We start from the raw sequence: 19,180 nt of genomic DNA, 5'->3' as shown, positions 1-19,180 counted from the left end.
GAAAGTGATAAAGTGTAATGTCTTATGCCATTTACCATTGCAGGTCCTAAATTCAAAGTCAGTGAATCATCAGGACAACTTTATTTATATTTAAGAACTTTATTTGCTCTGTAGTAAATTGTGTTTGGGTATATGGCACAGATGTGGGACCCCCCTGCCATTCCACGTGCCTACGTGGAAAAGCCATAAGACAGGGAGAGCACCTCCCTGCCCATCCACGTGCATACATGGAAAGCCCGAGGCAGAGAGAGCAGCAAGGGTAGACAGGCTGAGGCAGCTTAAAAAGGCACCTTGTATGGATTTTGCCAATGAAAGCAAAGAGGGAAATCAGCTGATGAGGGCTGACTTTGACATGGCTGCTATCAGCTGATGTGCTGGGATTGTGAGCTAGGCTTGATTTCTTTGCCTGCCCGAACTAACACTATGCTCGACTTTTTGATCAATTTAAAATGTAAACTTGAATTATTGTTTAATAGATTTTCTAATGAGTTACATTTTCAACAAATATGGTGCTGTAGCTGACAGATGACTACAGTCTGTATGCTCAAGGGTTTCAGTCCCTCTACATGTTCTAATGTGGCACAGATGAGCTTGACATGAAGCATTTTACCTTAAAAGGAAATGAGACTGGGAATCTGTAAACATGCATTTACTCACACACACAGTCACACACACACTCTTACGGGAAGCCTTCTGACCTTATTCACAGCTGGTTTGGGTGTACGTTTACGTGTATACGTGCATTTATCCAAAGGCCACATGGAAGACTCTGTTAAACAAAAACCTTTAAACACCGACAGACTTTCATGTCAACTCTATTACATTAACAGACACACAGTTACACACACACACACACACACACATGCACCCTGACACAATGTGAGGGCACTGTGTCTTTGAAGTGTGGTTGAGACAGATTAACTGTTCCATATTGACCGGAGATGGTATTTAAGACTCTAAGAGGGATTCGATAGCCAGTGATATTTTATGTGTAGTAAAGAGGGTGATGCTAGAGACAGAGTGTGTGTGTGTGTGTGTGTGTGTGTGTGTGTGCGAAAGAAAGAAAAAGACAAAGAATGTGTGCATGTGTGCCAAATGTGTCAGTCTGATGAGTGTTTATCACCTAAACGTGCTTTGACCCGAGTCTGATTTCTTTCACACACACACACACACACACACACACACACAGGCATGCTGTGACCGGCTTCATTGGAAATTCTTTGAGGATGTTCCTGACATACTGACAGCCCATCAGTTAGACAGGCAGACACCTGAATATCTTTGATAACCTTAGATTATGTGTGAAGCTCCACCCTGTCTCTCCTGCGCAACTTTTTGAAAAGTGATCATAATCTTTTCCACTTTACATGTGGTTTTACTGTAGTTGCCTAACCTCAACCACCACTTATAGTAACTGTGAGCAAATGTAGAAAAATGTACATGAATGTTAAGCACAATCCACACTTAACACACAAGATCAGTCGGCTGTCTAACAGAACAGATACACTTTCTCTTTCAATACAGTTTCTACACATATCAATCCAGAAGGACCAAGATTTTGTGGTGTTTATGCAGTAGATGTCTATGGTGCAACAAGTTACATGGAGGAGGTTAAATAGTTGGGCTTGCAAAATGTTTGACTTTGATGCTGTAGATTTAGGTTCACTTCCCAGTTTAACCGGTGTTCGGAAGAAATATTCCCCCCTAATTTTAACAATCCCCAGTATCTAAACATTGCCCTCAGGCCATCGGTGCTCCCAATGGCCATTGTTTTATTTTACTTGATGGCCTCCATCAATCATAATCAAGCTGCTTTGGTCACTAAAAGCTTCTTGACTGGACCTTCTTAAGGCACTAAACCAACTTATGAAACACAATATTTTTTTCATTCATTCAATAACCATCTTTCCTTTTCTTCTCTTTAGTATGGTTTCTCATCTTATGTCTACTGTTGCAATTGTTAATTATTTTTATTATTATGTTTTATTATGTTATTATTAATTATTTCTGCTGTCCATTCCTGCAGTATGACTCTCCTCTGCCTGCATCCAATACCAACTGGGAGGCTGTCACTCTGCCCATGTCGGTGAGTCACACACACACACACACACACACACACACATTGTTAAAATCCTAAAATTAAAATTCAGTAGGCATGCTTGACCCCACTTATAATAAGAAATATTTTTGGCAGAAACAGAGCTTACTAATTAACCACTGAATGGAAGCAATGCATGTATATTTAATAGTTTTATACAACATAAAAATAAATGTACAGCTAGTGTCATACCATCATCACGATTATACAACTTCATTTCAAACTAATACTGTTGTTTTAAAAAACTTAATTATATGGTAGACAATGTGATATTTCAAACATAACATCCATAACATGACATAAATATAACATATACAGTGTACTTCCCCTCCAACCCCATCGCCCCACATATAAGTCTCTTCCAGGAACAATTGCTACACTAATAACTATGACATATGGCCATTTGCATTTAGGCATGCATACTTGAATGTACTGTATTTAATATGCATGAAGCTTGAGATGTAAAATGACACACTTCCTTACACTCATGTTACATCAGTGTAATTTGTGTGTGCGAGCAGTGGGGTTCAGTGACATATGCGACCATAATAATTAGTGTGCACTGGGCTGCGTGGCAGTTTTTCTGCATGGATTGATAATGGTTTTATGTATGTGGGTGTATGTTTTTGCGTGTGCATGTTTGAATATGTCTAAGACACTAGCTTGCTTTGTAGGTTTTCCCAGCAATCTATGGTAATTATACATAAAGTTCATGTTGGCAGTTCACACTACCCAGCAAATGTGTAATACATTAACTATAAATATGATATTACGTTAGCTCTCAGCTTCTCAATATGTTGAATTTGAGCATTAAAAAAAAAAAACATTTCAACCAATTTATAGTAAATATACAAGTATACAATATATAAGTAAATATACATTGTATCAGAGGATAATATATAGTTATTTGAAAAGTAATCTAATGGAGCTTCTGACTTCTGAATTTAACATTTTTGTTTTTACATGAGCCAGAGTACTTCAGTTCTCATGTTCGCTTTAATGACGTCTCCCTCCATACGCTCATGACATATTCGCATCGCTTATCATTGTCCTCTGACCCATATGGATGTCGGTGCTGATTATGGCAGCTAAAGTCACAGGAATAATAGACCCACATGCTATAAGAATTTGATTGACATTGCCTCCTAGCTAGACAAATAGACTGCAGCAGGGGAGCAGGGGCCAACCAGTAATTATCTGTGCACTATGTTGCTGCTTTTGTAACCTCATGTTGCTGACAATATTCACTGTAGTGAAAATTTAAGAACATAGCGAAATCACATTAAAAAGTATATTTAATATTAGAGTAATTCATATAAAATCTAAGAAATACCCATGTTTAACTTTATTACTGACCTTTATTTTCTTATCTCTATCTCACATGTTGACACCTACACAAATGGTGAATGACTGTGTTTGATATAGTGGTATTCAAAAGTATTGTTGCAAAAATGATGGCACAAACAATATATAAGTGGGACATTTTTACCACTTTAGGATGACATATTATGTTGTTGCACAATAATGATAGCAGAATTGGGAGAAAAAAATCATCATCAATCATTTTTAGGCAGAGTAATTTTTTTTCAAGCATGTAATGATTTCTAGCATTTTCAAGTTTGAGTCAAGCTTAATCTCACACCCAGGTTTGCATCTGTCATTGGGATACAAGCAGGCATATAGTTACAGTTGCTACCCAGAGAGGTTGATAGAAGAAGTACGATTTATTCTCTTTCCTAAAATAAATCCAGAAAAATGTCGGCTGTGAATCATTCATAATGTAATGTTAGTTAGCTAACTTCCTACTCAATGGAACGTAAAAAAGACCTACTGTTCTACTTTTTAATGATTGTAATGAATAGAGGCCTACCCAGCTGTCTTTTGTCTCAATCGTCGGGGGATACGGTGGTTAACTTGTACTGTGTGATCGTTAGGCTTTAGCTTCTATCTTAAATGTTTTTCATGTCCTTTTGAGTCAGTTTGACAGCCTGAATACAACCTACCCAAATGTATAATGCAACTGCAAAACTGTCTACTTCTTTCTGAGATCACTTTTTCCAACTAATCTGACAATATTTCTCCGGGGAGTGCAGTAATAGACAGTGGCAGCGCCGACAGTTTGTCGGGCTTAGCAACAGTAACTAAGGGGGGCGGGGCTTAGCGAAGGGTCAATTGTAAGTTGCTTTGGATAAAAGCGTCAGCTAAATGAATAAATATAAAGCATATTTATGTAATTGAAATGCTTTACATATTTTGAAAGGAAGCCAAATATAGAAAAGAGCTGCACTGAGGAAGAAGACACTGATTGACATCAGGTCAAGACATCCCTGTGAAAATCTGTTTTCCATTTAACTAAAAGCTCTGTCTGAAATGTTTAGTAGGGAACTCGTAAATGACTGGATGTGTTAGAGGAATCTGAGTCAGTATGACCAACAGTGACTGTGGCTTTTATGTTCGCGGTTATTTCTTTCTTTGTGGCAGTGTGGAGGCTATCTGTTGATTTCTCTAACTCTTCCCATGAATCCATGGATATCTTTTCAATGCTTTCAAATAAACAGTGCTGACCTCCCCATCACATCACATGCTATATCTACAGAGCGACCAATAAAATGGGCCATTTTTATGGAACCAAGAACATTGTCAAGGATTTCAGAAAGGAATTTCAGAAAACCCTCCTATCTCTGTGCGTATACCTATTGCTTGCACATTTCATAAAAAAGCACTTTAAATTGTATTATTGCGCTTTGATGCATGGTGGTGCATGTTGAAATTGTAAGGTTTTGGCACATGGCATACCTGATCTCCTGTAGGTAATAATGCTACTGATGAATAATTGCTGAAGTTAGAAAAGGCTTAAATCCATAATAGAATTAATCATTTTGAGTTTACGCTTTGACCTTTGCTCTTTGCAGAACACTGGTGGAGGGCAGGTGCCAGTGGCAGTCACAGAGGTTCCTTTGTCATTGGAAGATCTGGACCGGACCATAGCTGCCTTTGACACTGTAGAACAGCTTCTGAGATCCCTGAGCCCAGACACCTGGAAGCAGGACCTGGACAGCATCTACACTCAAACACACATACATTATAGATCCAGGGCCTATCATCTGGCAAGCAGACATAATAAAAGTAAGATATACTTTATACCTCCAAGTTTTACAAGCCCTACATGAACCTGTGCAACAAACATTTGTATATCATCTTAAACATGTATTATTGTCTCACCGTCTTTCAGGTTTGGGGAGCACTAAGAGAATATGTTTTTGCATGACTGTGCTTTTAGCATAATCACTTTTATTTGGCTCTAATATAACTGCTGCAAATGGACACATTACCAGACCAGAGTTACAATACAGGACTGAAACTTAAGAACTTATGAGTCGATATGATGAAGTGATGAAGTATTGAATCCAAAATAAAAAAAGGCTCCAGTTTTGCAGCATTAAAATTGTAAATGTACAAAGTAGTCCTACAATTTGGTCGAGATAGCAAGAAAATGCTGTTCCATCTCACACAGGCTCCGCCCTCGACTCTATGGGTACTACCTCCTCCAGTCACATGCATGCATTTGCCCACTGAAATTTTTATTGTGCACGCAACCGACCAATAGGACGTTGCTACCGATTCATGCGTGACGTATAATTAGCAGTGTCCTTACTGCCTCAGCATCCTTTTTTCTTCAGCAAATGGCAAACTGCTTACTGGATATGTCGGGGTCCTCAGGATCCAGCTCGCAGTGCAACCTAGGATCTGAAAAGTGAGGCTGTGGTGACTCCTGGGTGTAGAGGGGGAACATACATTGGCAGTGCCTGACGTTCCAGTGAGAAGTCAGGGCAGTCCAGGTGTTAATGGTCAGGCCAAGTCCCTATCGGTCCAGCAACCTTCTCAGGGGTGTCCCACCATTCTGTCACTAAGGTGATGTGGTGGTCGGGGCTTTGGCCAGCCTGTGGCTGACCGGGTTGGTGTGGTAGACTTGTCGCTGCTAGGACAGACAGTCATCAGGCTCCACCCACCGTACCCATAGAGTCCAGTAGAGGGCAGAGCCTGTGTGAGATAGAACGAAGGTTATGATATGGTAACCGTAGTTGTATAGGCACAGGCGGAGCCCTCTACCGATGAGCCCTGCCGCTCAGAGGATAACAGATAAAAAAAACAAAAGATTAGCGAAGTTTGAAGGAGCTATCAGCTGCTGCTTCTACAAGCGCTGCCGGTTGCCATAGTAATAAATTAAATTATTAAAATATCCATCCATCCATCCATCCATCCATCGTCAACTACTTATCCTGCGTACAGGGTTGCGGGGAGCTGGAGCCAATCCCAGCTGACATCGGGCAATAGGCGGGGTACATCCTGGACAGGTCGCCAGTCCATCGCAGGGCATACTTAAAATATTTACTATTTAAATAAAATATAAGCACAATGTGGGAAAACATCTTAGTATTCTATAATGACGACAGAGGACTAGTACTGACATGTTAAATTAGTGAAGTTGATGTGGGAAGATGAGAGGGGCAATTTTCTCATCCCATTTTATTGTGCTGTAGATGGTGATCCTCAACTGCTTTGCTGCGTTGACTTGTGCAGTCGTTGCTAGCTGGTATAATAGAGAGGAGGGAAGAGCCATGTGATGACCAAAAAGGACCCACACAGCAGGAGGCCCCTTCTCACATATTGAGATATACATAAAACTCAGTGGTACAGCATTAGACAAAGTTTATAACTCTGGAATTATTTGTTAGAGCGCTAATGGGTGTGATGGAGCCACTTACGATCAAATATAGCACAGGTGACAGCCAATTAAAACATGCTAATGAGGTGTTGCATTTGCATCTGAAACATATGCATTATCCAGTCTATATCAAGTAAGGCAGAGTGTGAATGACATCAGGCTGTTATTTGAGTGTATCCCTTAACACACTTAATTTGGCATGTAGGAAGGAATATATAAAAGGTCGAAGAAATATTTGTGCAAAAGAAATATTACACTCCTGTGCTGAACATGGAAAAAATGTTATTAAAAAAGCATTCTGAGGAATTTACGAAATGCATTTGCCCTTTCAAGTTTTCTGAAAATGTAAAACATCATGAAACCAGCACCGACTTCTGTAAGTTATTGCATCATCACATGAGCAGTTTGCCCTCTAGTGGGTCTAAAAGTGCGTCAGTGACAGATTTAAGGTGACACAGGACCAGCAGTTCAAAGCAATTCTTTACTAAGAAGTGAGTGCCAACGACCCAGAGTCGCTGAAGCAGTAGATTTTGTCCTTAAGAGCAGATAGGAAATTTTGGCACACATACGCTTATTACACACGTCACAAAATCGTGTGTGTGTGTGTGTGTGTGTGTGTGTGTGTGTGTTTATAGTGTATATAAGCATTCAAGCTTGCAACAGACCAGAGTGCTTCTGACCTCATCTTCCTCACCTGTGCCTCAGTATCTCTCTCCTGCACTCCCTTTCTACCCGAGGGCTCTCCTGTTCCTTAGTAGCGAAATATTTGGGCTTGACAGCAAATTCATCTCTATTAACCAGTGCATGTGTGCTCGGCTGGCACGAGAAGGCTTCATACGTTGGGAAGTTTGTGAATGTTGCAGAACAACGGGGAGGTGCATGGTTGCTGCAGGTCTTTCATATACTGTAGCAGCGTAGCTCTCTCTAATTGGAAATTCAACCTGTGCAGCAGAGCAGAAATCTGCCACGGTCAGCAGCTTAGCTTTGTTTTCATTAAGACACACACACCCTGTAGTTCACACCCACCTTTGTTCTCATGAAGGACAGTAAGTCTGATGATAATAATAATTGGGACACTTAAGTTCAATTAACTCACAAATAAAGACACAAATAAATCATTGTATAGAACTTCAGAGAAGCATATATTCTATAGTTTTAATGCACATGAACAAATACTACACTTTTTTTCTCATCTTTGTGGCGGTGTGAGTGTCAGTCATTCTTGCGGTCGTGCTTGCTCTTGCTCAGTCTTTCTGTGTCTGTCTGTATTTTTCTCCCCCACACTCCCCGACAGGTTTCCACACCGCTGCTTTTGTGAGATTGCACTTATTCCCCTTAAAGAGACACAAGCTCAGCCCTGCAAGCACACAACACCACACACATACAGTTTAGACACCTACACGCCCACACATGACCTGTGCCTTCACTCATGCAGTACGAACATTCACTTTACCCCCATGCACACAAACACATATACCTGTTTACCTTGTTTTTGGTGTTATAAGGCTGCATCAGAAGTGCCCATCAGAGCCAATAGAGTAGAGGGTGACTCGATGTGTTTTTGCACAGCCTTCTTTACAGCAAGCCTTGCATCCCCTTGGGAGGTGTAAAAAACAAAACAAAAAAAACATTACAAATGTTAGAGACACCCGTCATGACTCTTGACATCCTCACAATTCTGTCATCAACCATGAAACCATCACTTGCTGGAAATCGGCTACTTTGCTCTTCTGTAAAATCATAAAAACAGAAATGACGGATCCTCTGCCGCCTGTACTTTTCACAACAAAAGGAGATGCAAGAAGAAAAGAGGTAAGGTATATTTCGTGCAGCATAACGGTGGATGTGATGTGTTGTGCTAGATGATAAGATGAGCTCTTAATGTTAATACTCCCTCCACGATACACATTAAATTAGTTAAGGTGTTTGTTGCAAATGTTATGCCTCCACTCCAATCCAAAATACACACCAATAAATTCCCAGTTTGTTGTTTTGTTGTCGCACAGACACACTGTTTGAATCAGTTGTCCTCATTTAACCTGGTAATACTCACACACGTCCAGACGTAATCCGCTTGTCATTTAGCCTATTGTACTGTATAGCAGATAGATCACAACAGTTGTCTCTAAGACAGAATGTGGGGATTTTAGAGGAGCATGCAAACACATACAACACCACACACACACACACACACACACACACACGCATGCACAGACAAGTGTGCTTACAGTAGTTTTCATTTGCTGCATTTTTTTTTATATTCCTCTTGTATGTAATCTTGTTAAGAAAACGCATTCTGTAAATATGAACAATTTAAACACTTCAACCACAATAAATGTTCTACATTCATCTCTGTATTGCCAATGCAAGTATCTCCCGCTCCTCTCTCTATTTCTTAAATATGGCTTCCCACATGCATTGTGTCACAGAAAGCAAAGATCTTTTTTTGCTTTCTGTATTGAACAATTGCTTATTGATTATCAATGCTATTAGGCTTCCCTTGACCCCACTGCATTTCCTTTTGGTTTGTCACACATAAGCAAATGGCATTTGTTGTACTAATATAGAGGACATGCGATCTTGACAAGTCCTTTTTGCTTGTACTGGGCAAACAACACCCACCTTGTACTGGCCATTGAAGTGTCGCTTATACCCAAACCCTGCTTCTACTGTCTTTATGTGTCATGATGGTGAAAAATCTGCCCACCACTTGCTCTCTCATCTTTGTATTCGCCTGGGAGCAAAGCACTTATGTTGGGTTAGGGTAGATTCATACACTCATTCTGATAGCTCTTGAATGGAGAAAGGAGCCACGATACAACAATGTTGCCACTTTAACCACAATTTTTGGGGAACCTGTCTTGGGTGAGCAGTGCAGTAAGCAGAGCCAGTATTTGGGCAGCCACTCAATGTTTGGGCCCTGAATGGCTTCAGACTGGTGAATGTGCGATTGGTTTTCTCTGTGGAGTAGAGTATTCAGTGTGTATAGGCTCAGTCCACCATCCTCTCAGGGCAAGGTTTATAGGAGCTTGGCTCAATTTAGAGCTTTTTTGCCCGTTTCTGTCTCACTCTATCATAAAGGTGAATGCATCAGCATTTTCGTCTTGCTAAGGGGTTGTTCAGTCACCCCCTCCTAAAGTGGTGTCTGTGGGTAGTGAAGCGTCAGACTGTAGTCCAATGGGTGCCTCCCATAGTGCTCAAGGATGTGTCCTCTGAACCTCAGGAGACCATTACGGGCATGTCCTTAAACCATTTATAACCCTTTTTTTAGTGTAGTAAATAAGTCAAACTAAAGCCCGCAAATTACTTGAATCAGTTCTGCTTACACCTTCCATTGATAGCTGTAAAAAGTGTAATTAAAACACTAAATACTCAATTGTTCATATTGACTGATATATCTTGCCTCACAATCCTCAAATTATACATTTTCTTCAATATCCAAACTAATCCGGTTTACTGGGGCCTAACTAATGTGTCATAAGGCTGCTTTGGTGCTGTGAAATAATGTCAGTCAAGCTATCTTGAGTGAGGCCTTGCCCAGTGCAGAGGTGTCTCTCTCGTAAGGCAAAGAGCCTTTTTGAGGAATGAGAACGCTTCTGAAATACAAATTTTTCCTCCATGCTGTAAAAGGACTGTAATGTGCTAAACAATGGTGTGTGTTTTCACATAAATGGTGGAATTAGTAACATTGTGTTTTTCCCAATTCTGAGACAGTGAGACTATGTATTTATTTATTTACTTACTTTCTTCCTTCAAGGAACAAGGTTAAAACTTGTATTGTAGTTTAGCAAAATCACTGGTTCAATGGCCTAGTGTAATCACCACCCATGGTATCAACAGCGTGGCGATGATTATCCTGCTGATGACCTCAGTGGAGAGAGCAGTCAATCTGCCGCTGATTGCTGCTCTATTCTTGTCGCTTAATTTTCTGTCCCATCTATCCTTCAAACCAGCTGTTGTCATGCCTGACTGCCTGCCAAATATGAGCAATAAAAGTTGCTCCCATTGTATTCCACAGAAGATACATCTTGGTCTCCCTCACTCTTTCATTTGTCCCTCAAAAATATCTTCTGCCTTACACTCAGCAGCTTCACAATTGCTCCAGTTTGACATCTCCAGTGTGCTCTTTTGTCATTAAGTCAGTGGTCTCTTGCCAATACTAGTTAAAAATAGAAATATAGATAGATTATTATTAAGCCTCTGGCTCTGGTGCTTTCGGTTTTCCACACAGGACTTGTGCTTTAATCCCTTATTTCCCATCACTTTGTCCCATAGTCCCTTTTATTCTCCTGAAATTAGTTTTTGAACCATTGCAGCATTCCACTGAAAAAGGTCCTATGTGCACAAACAAGGTAATTTTCTCCAAAGTGATGACACAAAGAAAGACCGTGGTCAATACATTCAATCTACAATCAATTAATGGCCCCTGCTTCCTCTTCAGGCCTGTGTTCTCTTTATGCATCTTTGTGTCCGTCTTTCTTCCACTCATCTCTCCATCTGTTCCTTGACAGTCAATTGTTGTTGCAATTGTACTCGTATCTAATAGTCTCTCTCAATCTTTCAACCATTTTCATTCAATCAATATTCAGCGTATCTTCGGTCTGAATTACAGCCATATTGCCTTATTAGCCTCCATCCGTTACGTTTTCTCCATACGTTTTCTTCCATCTCTGTCTCCAACCTGCCACACATGTCTAATAATGATAAAATGCATTAATAGACAAGCAATGATAAATCAAAACATGTTACTGTACAGGCCAAACACAAAGTGACCTTGCAAAGAAGCCAATGTTAAGTGCAGCAGAACAGAGGAGACAAATACAACAAAAACTCAACTAATGACTTATTTTTACTCTCTCTGTCCAGTTGATCTGAACCGTCTCAATGACGACGTCAAGCGGTACAGCTGTACTCCTCGCAACTACTCTGTAAACCTGCGCGAGGAGCTGAGGGCCACCAACGCCGTCTTCTTCCCTCGATGTCTGCTGGTCAAGCGCTGTGGAGGCAACTGTGGCTGCGGAACCAATAACTGGAACAGCGGCTGTACCTGTCAAGCCTCCAAGACCACACTCAAACTACATGAGGTAGGTCTTCAAAGCATGGCGACACACTGGTGGACCTGTCAAAGCACTCATTCAACACTATACACCAGGGCTGTAACGGTTCTGGAATCAAGACCGAAAACACGACACTAAAGTCGACGGCCTCGTGTCGCAGATCCAAGAGACAGAACCGCGACACACTCGTTCTCCAGACCGTTGAGCTCTCATTAAGACAGTGTAACTGTGGCAGCGGTGTAGGCCTATATCATATTTGTATTGACCGTAGGTTATTCTAGGTCAGGGGTTTTCAAAGTCTGAGACTGCGGGCCTACCCTCAGACAAAGCTTGAGAAAGGCCCCCCCCCCCATATCTTTAGTTTACTTTGTAATTTTCGCTCAATTCCTGGATGCCTATGCGATTATGATTATATTATTTGATCCCTTAGACACTCAACATTTTAGCCATAATACCCTGATATTGCTGTTTGACATAACGTCTGACTACACCAAATAGTTTTAAAAAAGCTCTGTCCTAAGGCATTTATTAGTTTCTAACTCCGATGGGGTCAAAAACTAATAAATGCCTTACTCCTGTATCTCTGAACTCTCACACATGTGACTATTCTATGTGATCTCCTTTTGATAACTAATGCAATAAGTAACGTAATATTGTTTCACTTCCATTCACTGAGCCTCCCCTGAAACTGTTTGGAGCCTCCCTAGGGAGGCCCGCCTTACACTTTGAAAACCCTGTTCTAGGTCATTTTCCACCATATTTTAGTGTTTACTACTTGAATCTGCTCCTCTTCTCTTCTCCTCCCCACTTGCTCTTTCCTTCTCACACTCCCTATATGTCTCTCTGCTGACTTTCTCCATCAGCAGTACGTTTCATAAACTCACCTGTGATTCAGTTTTCAAGTGCGCCGCATGTGGATCAAAACCAAAACTTAACATTAGTGAGTGACATCTACAGTGATGCATTCACTGTCGCTCCGTAATGTAAAATTTCTACTACATCTGCCTAATGTAATATCATATATCATCTCTTTCTCTGCATTTCTCTGCAAAATGCTAAAGTGGGCTTCCAAAAGTACTTTGGCAGGTGCTAATATACCTGGCTGGCCCGCCCAAGTAAAGTATTAGTTGAAAAATAGTAAATATTACACCTTAGACCAATTATACTGTCCTCCAACTGCATGTTTCACGTGACTATTTTGGTCCAGTCATGATTGAGTGATCGTGCCTGCAACTTCGACGAACAAAACACCTTTTTATAGACTGATCTGACATGAGAAGAATCGCCTTAACTTAATATTTACTCATTCAGTATATTTTTTTTTTTACACTTGTTGCGGGTGCTTATTCATAAATGAGACTGACATGTAAAATGTCCAGCACATTTTAGTTGAATACATTAAAGAGGTTAAAAAGATGCCTTGTGAGTGAGTGAGTGAGTGAGTGAGAAGCAGAAAGATTGGGCGTGCATAGGCAGGCGCCGCATCAACAATGAGGTAGCAATGCACCAACAGCCTCACACTTTCTCTCTTCTTCTCGCCTCCATTTGTTTCTGTCGGCCCGTCTTTCTCCTTCCAATCTCTCCACATCTCTCTCAGTGAATTGTTAGCGTTCTGTCCCTCTCTCTCCTTCTCTCTGTGGGCTTCCTTCATCCTTTCTTTCTCCCCAATTCCCATTTTCAATTTATCCCTTTGCAATCCACCATTCTTGTTCTTTAAGCCTGTCATTCATTCCTTTCTCTCACTTCCCTCCATCTCTCTTTGTGTCTTTGTTCTCATATAGCTTCATTATTGAAACATGGTCCGCAGGGCTCTCTCTCCGTCTCACTGTTGAAAATCATACAATGGAATTTTAGACAAAAGTGAGATTTGGGTTGTAATTGTGCTATGTATGTGAGCGTCCGTGTAAGTCACTGTGTACGAGAGCATTACAAGTGTGTTTGTGTCTGTGTATACTGTACATGCATAAAATTGCTTGCATGTGGGTTCTCATTAGTGTGTGGTAGTGTTGCGTTGTGTTTGGTGTGTGTGTGTGTACGTGTTTGTGAAAGACTTCCATCCGCCTCGCCTCTCCTTGCAGGCAGGCAGTCTTGGACCTGGAACTGCTTCCTTCACCAACTTAACTTCTAAAGAAACACGATTACTCACGCACACTATTGTTTCAGTGCTGGGAAGTCCTGACATAAATCATGGGCAGCCTCGCTTTCACTGAGCTTTGGAGAACACATTCACTGCATCAGTTGTGGAACAATTTGTACTTTATTTTTACATTAGAAGTGGCACCTACGAACAATGTGGCCATCTGCAACAAAGTCAGTTATGGTGAAAGGCTGACTAAATCTAACTATAAAATCAATTCCACAGTGCGTTCACAGACTCAATGTAAACACAGTCCTGTAACCTCCTTTTTGACTTCACATTTGTAAACAATTGTCTAACTTTTGTTTTAAAAGCACAATATCCAAACTTTTTGACATAGTAAAATGTTAACAGCATACTACGCAAATCCATCCCTGTATATCTGCAGGGCTCGACAATAACGGTGGCCCGATGCCAGTAAAACGTAACGTCGGGACAGCTGAACTAGCAACTCACTGGCCCAATTGGGCCAGTGCAAAAACATTATTTTTATTTTATTTTTATTTTTTTAAATGAAACTCAACATCCTGCAGTTGTTTTGCAGCTCTTGGCGCGCACCGATGTCCAATCCAGAGTTGTAGTTATGTGACGAGAGGTTCACAAATGTTATTTCTCTAATCTCAGTCATGCGGCAACCTCTGGGTCGAAAGTGAAACCATGTAGACGGAACTTAAAGCGTCATTCTCTCTAACGACTTCCATTAGAAATAATGGTAAAATGCTACTTCTCAGCTGATTTATTACCCCAGTAAACACTTTTAAAATTAGTTTATAGTCTCAGTCACTAGTTTCAAGTCTTCAACACAGTATGATGTTCATTTAGTATATTATGGTCCTATTTAGGGGAAAATAGACAATGCAGCGTATGCTTTTAGACGGGACTACCTTGTGATTGACAGGTCGCTACCATGGCAACCCGTTCATCAGGATAGAGGCGCCTCGTGTCCGCTGCTCCGTCTACATTTTTGATAGATGGCTGTCAGCAGGAGAGCACGTCATGTTTGAGTCTGTTAGTATGTTTTGCTTTAAAAGTAAATTGTTTTGTTAACCTTTTTATTTTTTTATCATTTTAACTGTGATTACATTTTTGTTTATTTTTTTTATATCCTGGATGTATTTAATAAACGATTAAACACTTTTGAAAGGAGGGACAATAAAAATTGTCCGTGGGGCCAGTTGCAAAAAGGTTTAACGTTGAGCCCTGATCTGTAATCTGTCAGTCCGTGTAATACCAAATTCATTTGCTTTCAATCCCTGATGTCTGGTATGTTTTCAGAGATACTATATACCGTTTTCCCTTTGCACAGCCAGCTATGAGTCCCTTGGCAACAGAAGGTTCCCTACTTGGGAGGGCTCCAACAAGTTATCCTGAAAACTAATAAATGAATGCAAAAATAATACAGGAATTCCAGTGTGGTCAGTTAGGATTTACAAGTGGAAAGGTGGTAATTGTTTTCTGACATTTCTCACATCTCTCCCCCTTTCAGTTCAAATTGCTGTTATTGGCATTAACTGCAAAAGTATTGTCAAAACCTACCAACAATTCAGCCAACAGTGAATCCACTTCCTTCCGCCCTCCCTTCATCCCTGCTGTCTTATTCTCTGACTCCTTTAGGTGCTGAAGTACGCCCCAGAGGTCACTCTGCATCAGCGCTTTCGGAAGCCACGGGTGCAATGGGTCATAGATGAGATCTTCCTCACACACCATGAAAAATGCCAGTGTGTGTGTCCCTCCCAGCCCCCACGCTGAGACACTCAGACTGGCACACGCATCTGGAAGTATTGGACAGACTTCATATAATAAATAACAGCAACGCAGACACACATGCGGCAAAGAAGGCAACAATTTGACTGGCAAACTGCAGCTCCTATCATACATAATGACATTTGTTCTTGTAAGTAAACCACCTGGCTCCCTTTGTACACAATGCATACATCTTTCTGGCCAAACATGTTTGTTATTGAACTTTAATGTAAGTTGATCTAGTCTAAATCTACCATGTTTACACCACATTTAAACATTAATTGTGCACCAAACAGTGGCTCTTCTCCAGAGGAATTCACTTTCAATTTAATCAAAAAGTTTTTTACCTCCAAAATCTAAATACTGAAAAAAAAATTTAGAATAAAAAAAATGACCATACCACATTAGAATGAAACAACACCAATATTGTATCAAACTTGAAAGAGTTTAATGGATGCCAACTTGATTGGAGTGAAGTTTAATTGACTCCAACCGCTGTGTAAACAATTGTTTTTATTCCTATTTCTTGTGTATGTATTTGAGTTTCTTTGTGTTATATTAGGACTGTTTCTAAAAAAAAAAAAAAAAACCTTCAGGCACTTCTTCCGCCAGGAGCATGCTGAGATGAGGGAGCACGAGACAGGAGGAGCGAGAGAGAGGGGTTGGAGGAAGTGTTAATCAAAATAACACTTTATCTTGATGTGAAATTACGCTAACCTCAACCCTCCCTGCCCTCTCACACACATACCTAAAATAAAAACTAGTTATTTACTGAATTTTCCGCTGCTCTGTTTTTCAGCGAAGCCCCTTTTGTTCTGTACACATTCCTGTCTGCATGTATTCTCGCTTCCTTTCGTCTTTCCATCCGTACACTTCCTGCTCCTTTTCTTTCCTCCTCACTGACTCTCCCTCTCTCTCTCCCTTCGTCACTCACTCTCTTAATACATCAAAGGAGACGTGAGATCAGGCCGCTGCGCTCTGCCCAGTTTTCTGAGCGTTCCTGGCATTCCAACTGCTAACAGGAATTCTGCTGCTGCAGATAAAACCGCGATCCTCAGTCCCTGAAAACACATAAGAGGAAAGGGGGAGAGATACTTCAGGATGAGAGACGGAGAGGTTTTTAGGAGAGGTGACTGACAGAAAAGGGACAATCAAGCCGCCTATTTGTAGATTAGCACTGCTCCTGGATGAGAGCCACTTTCAAGATACAACCCGTGAAAGATTGCAGCAGCTTCAGCAATTTCAATCAGCACATTCATGCTTTCAGCTCGCCTGATTTTTTGTGCTTCATGAAGATGCTCATACGTATCATAATCTGACCTACTATTTTGCACACCAGTGAAAAAGAGATCTGTGGGAATTAGAGTAATGTTCTTGGTCTCTACTGAAAATACAACTGATACTTTAGTGTGTGTGTGTGTGTGTGTGTGTGTGTGTGTGTGTGTGTGTGTGTGTGTGTGTGTGTTTTTGCCTGTAACAGCTCAGGAAGAGGTCCTTTTGTTTAAGGGGTGGAGGGTTACCAACAGTCTGTGAGAGCTGGCAGCAGATACAAGCATGTGAACAGTCGACATGTGACTGCATGCAAGAGTGTGTGTGACTGCGTGCAAGAGTGTGTGTGTGTGGTGTGTGGATAGAGTATTCAAAGCAACAGAGCATGAATTTATACTAACTGCTTATCATTTCCATACACACACGACCCAGCTGCGAGAAATAAGGACACTGTCATCTCTCCATCATGACCGCCCCTCCTCCCCATGTGTCCCACCATCGCAGGCCCTAGTTTTACAGGCTAGATTTATACAGAGAAAATGGGATTTTACACACTACTTTTGTTCTAAAGGCAGACAAAAACAGAATAAACCGGACATTGACACGATTCCTCAGTCACAGTGAAACCAGATCATCTGTGTTCTGGCATAGGTTGTGTGTGCGCATGTGTGTACCGTGAGTCAAGGGTGTTATTTGGCAGGTGTGGAATTCAAAACACAACCGGACACACACAAAAGTGTGGTCCGGTTGTGCGGTACTGACATTCCAAGTAATTTATCACAGACACCATCCACACACATACAGACAGTTGTCTTTGGCAGTAGTTCGTCTAAGAAAGCAGCCGCACTGTGCTGTCAAGCTTTTGTCTTCTGGTCTCTTGCAAAGTATGCTCTCATTCCTGTGTGCTGCATTTTGAAACACAAAGATATACACTAAGCTCATACAGAGTTGGCGATTTGATTGAATTTCACAAAGGACGGTTGGCAGGTAAATTACCCCTTTTTATTTTCAGTAGCAAACGAGCCAGATGGTGATTAGGTAACGTGTCATTTCCAAGATGCTTTGCTGCAAAGTGTGTAGTTACTGTACCCATGATTTTGTCAGAGCTTGTATGAAATCTGCTGCCAACAGGATATGTATAGCAAATGTATGTATTGTAAATGTATGTGAGGGGGGTGTGTGTGTGCGTGCACGTGTGTGCATCCTGTGTCTGCCAGTTTGCTGGTGTTATCAGCACATTCCATTGTTGCATGCTCCAAAGTGACATTCCTCTTTTTCCTCATGACTGGTTTGTTTTCTCCTCCAATTCTTTACAATAGAATGCTACATTTCACCGTCAGACATTTAAAACTGATGTTTGGATTTTTTTTGTTGGTTTAGTCACATCAACTGCTGTACGAGCACAAAAAAACCCCACACATTAGACCTTTGAGGAAATTTCGGACAATCATGCTTTCAATAAGATTTGGTCCAGAGTTTCAGCTTCCCCTCTGAGGATTGTGGGGATTGTCATATTTTCAACTCAGAGAAAAGTTGTTGGTTTTAGCAAAGCCCTGCTTTGCCGAATTCAGAAAAATATTCATGATAAAACTGTATGCTTTACTTAAATAATTTATTGTGTCTTTCTCTATAGTTTTATTGAAAATATCAGCAGATTGGTCTTGATAAATAAAGTGTTCCTATCATTACTGTCTCCAGCGCTTTGATTTTTTTTCCCCCCTCACCAAATAACTGCATGTTTTTTTTTTATATTATATGCAACAAATGCTTGTTTGATTTCATCACCTGTAGAGTGTAATAGCAAATGTGTTGTGTTTCAGCAGATACCTCACACTGGAAAGAAAGATGTTGGGACAAACTGGGAAAGAACTAATTAAATAAAAACACAAGCACAGAGAGAGCAAGAAGAATAGAAAAAGAGTTTGGATGCAGAAAAATGATTGAGGTTGTGTTGCTCTGCTGCTGTCAGATACATTCTTGCAAACAACTGAGCATTCAGGTCACCATGGGAACCATAAATGTGCTTTAATAACCAGTTTATCAGTAGTAAGTTCAGGAGAGGTCATAAAATTGCAGCAGTCAAATGTCTAACAATTATAGTTTTCCACAATCAGTGCTGTCCATGTCCTTCCACTGTGAGTCAGCCCCTG

At 40.8% G+C, this 19,180-nt stretch overlaps 1 protein-coding gene and 1 long non-coding RNA gene across 2 annotated transcripts in view; one reads left to right on the top strand and one right to left on the bottom strand.

The window, feature by feature from the left end:
- pdgfd (platelet derived growth factor d) overlaps window positions 1–18,715 on the top strand; it is a 69,977-nt gene extending 51,262 nt beyond the window's left edge. Inside the window, exons 4-7 of the mRNA XM_038693648.1 lie at window positions 2,027–2,086; window positions 5,011–5,224; window positions 11,691–11,908; window positions 15,633–18,715. Of these exons, the coding sequence (XP_038549576.1) occupies window positions 2,027–2,086; window positions 5,011–5,224; window positions 11,691–11,908; window positions 15,633–15,767 (627 nt within the window). The 3' untranslated portion in view covers window positions 15,768–18,715. The remainder of the gene's footprint in view (window positions 1–2,026; window positions 2,087–5,010; window positions 5,225–11,690; window positions 11,909–15,632) is intronic.
- On the bottom strand, window positions 7,770–15,632 carry LOC119883120. Its single transcript, XR_005440588.1, has 3 exons — window positions 15,555–15,632; window positions 8,310–8,420; window positions 7,770–8,181 (listed from the first exon to the last, which is right to left on the bottom strand). It is a non-coding gene; the product is annotated as an uncharacterized LOC119883120 (long non-coding RNA).
- Window positions 18,716–19,180: the final 465 nt, after the last annotated feature.

The sequence above is a fragment of the Micropterus salmoides genome, unplaced genomic scaffold (genome assembly GCF_014851395.1).
Source record: "Micropterus salmoides isolate LMB-PRFRI ecotype aquatic unplaced genomic scaffold, ASM1485139v1 Ms_hic_scaffold_3, whole genome shotgun sequence".
NCBI classification, from domain to species: domain Eukaryota; kingdom Metazoa; phylum Chordata; class Actinopteri; order Centrarchiformes; family Centrarchidae; genus Micropterus; species Micropterus salmoides.
Note: the sequence above shows the minus strand (reverse complement) of the source record. Positions and strands in the feature narration are given on the sequence as shown.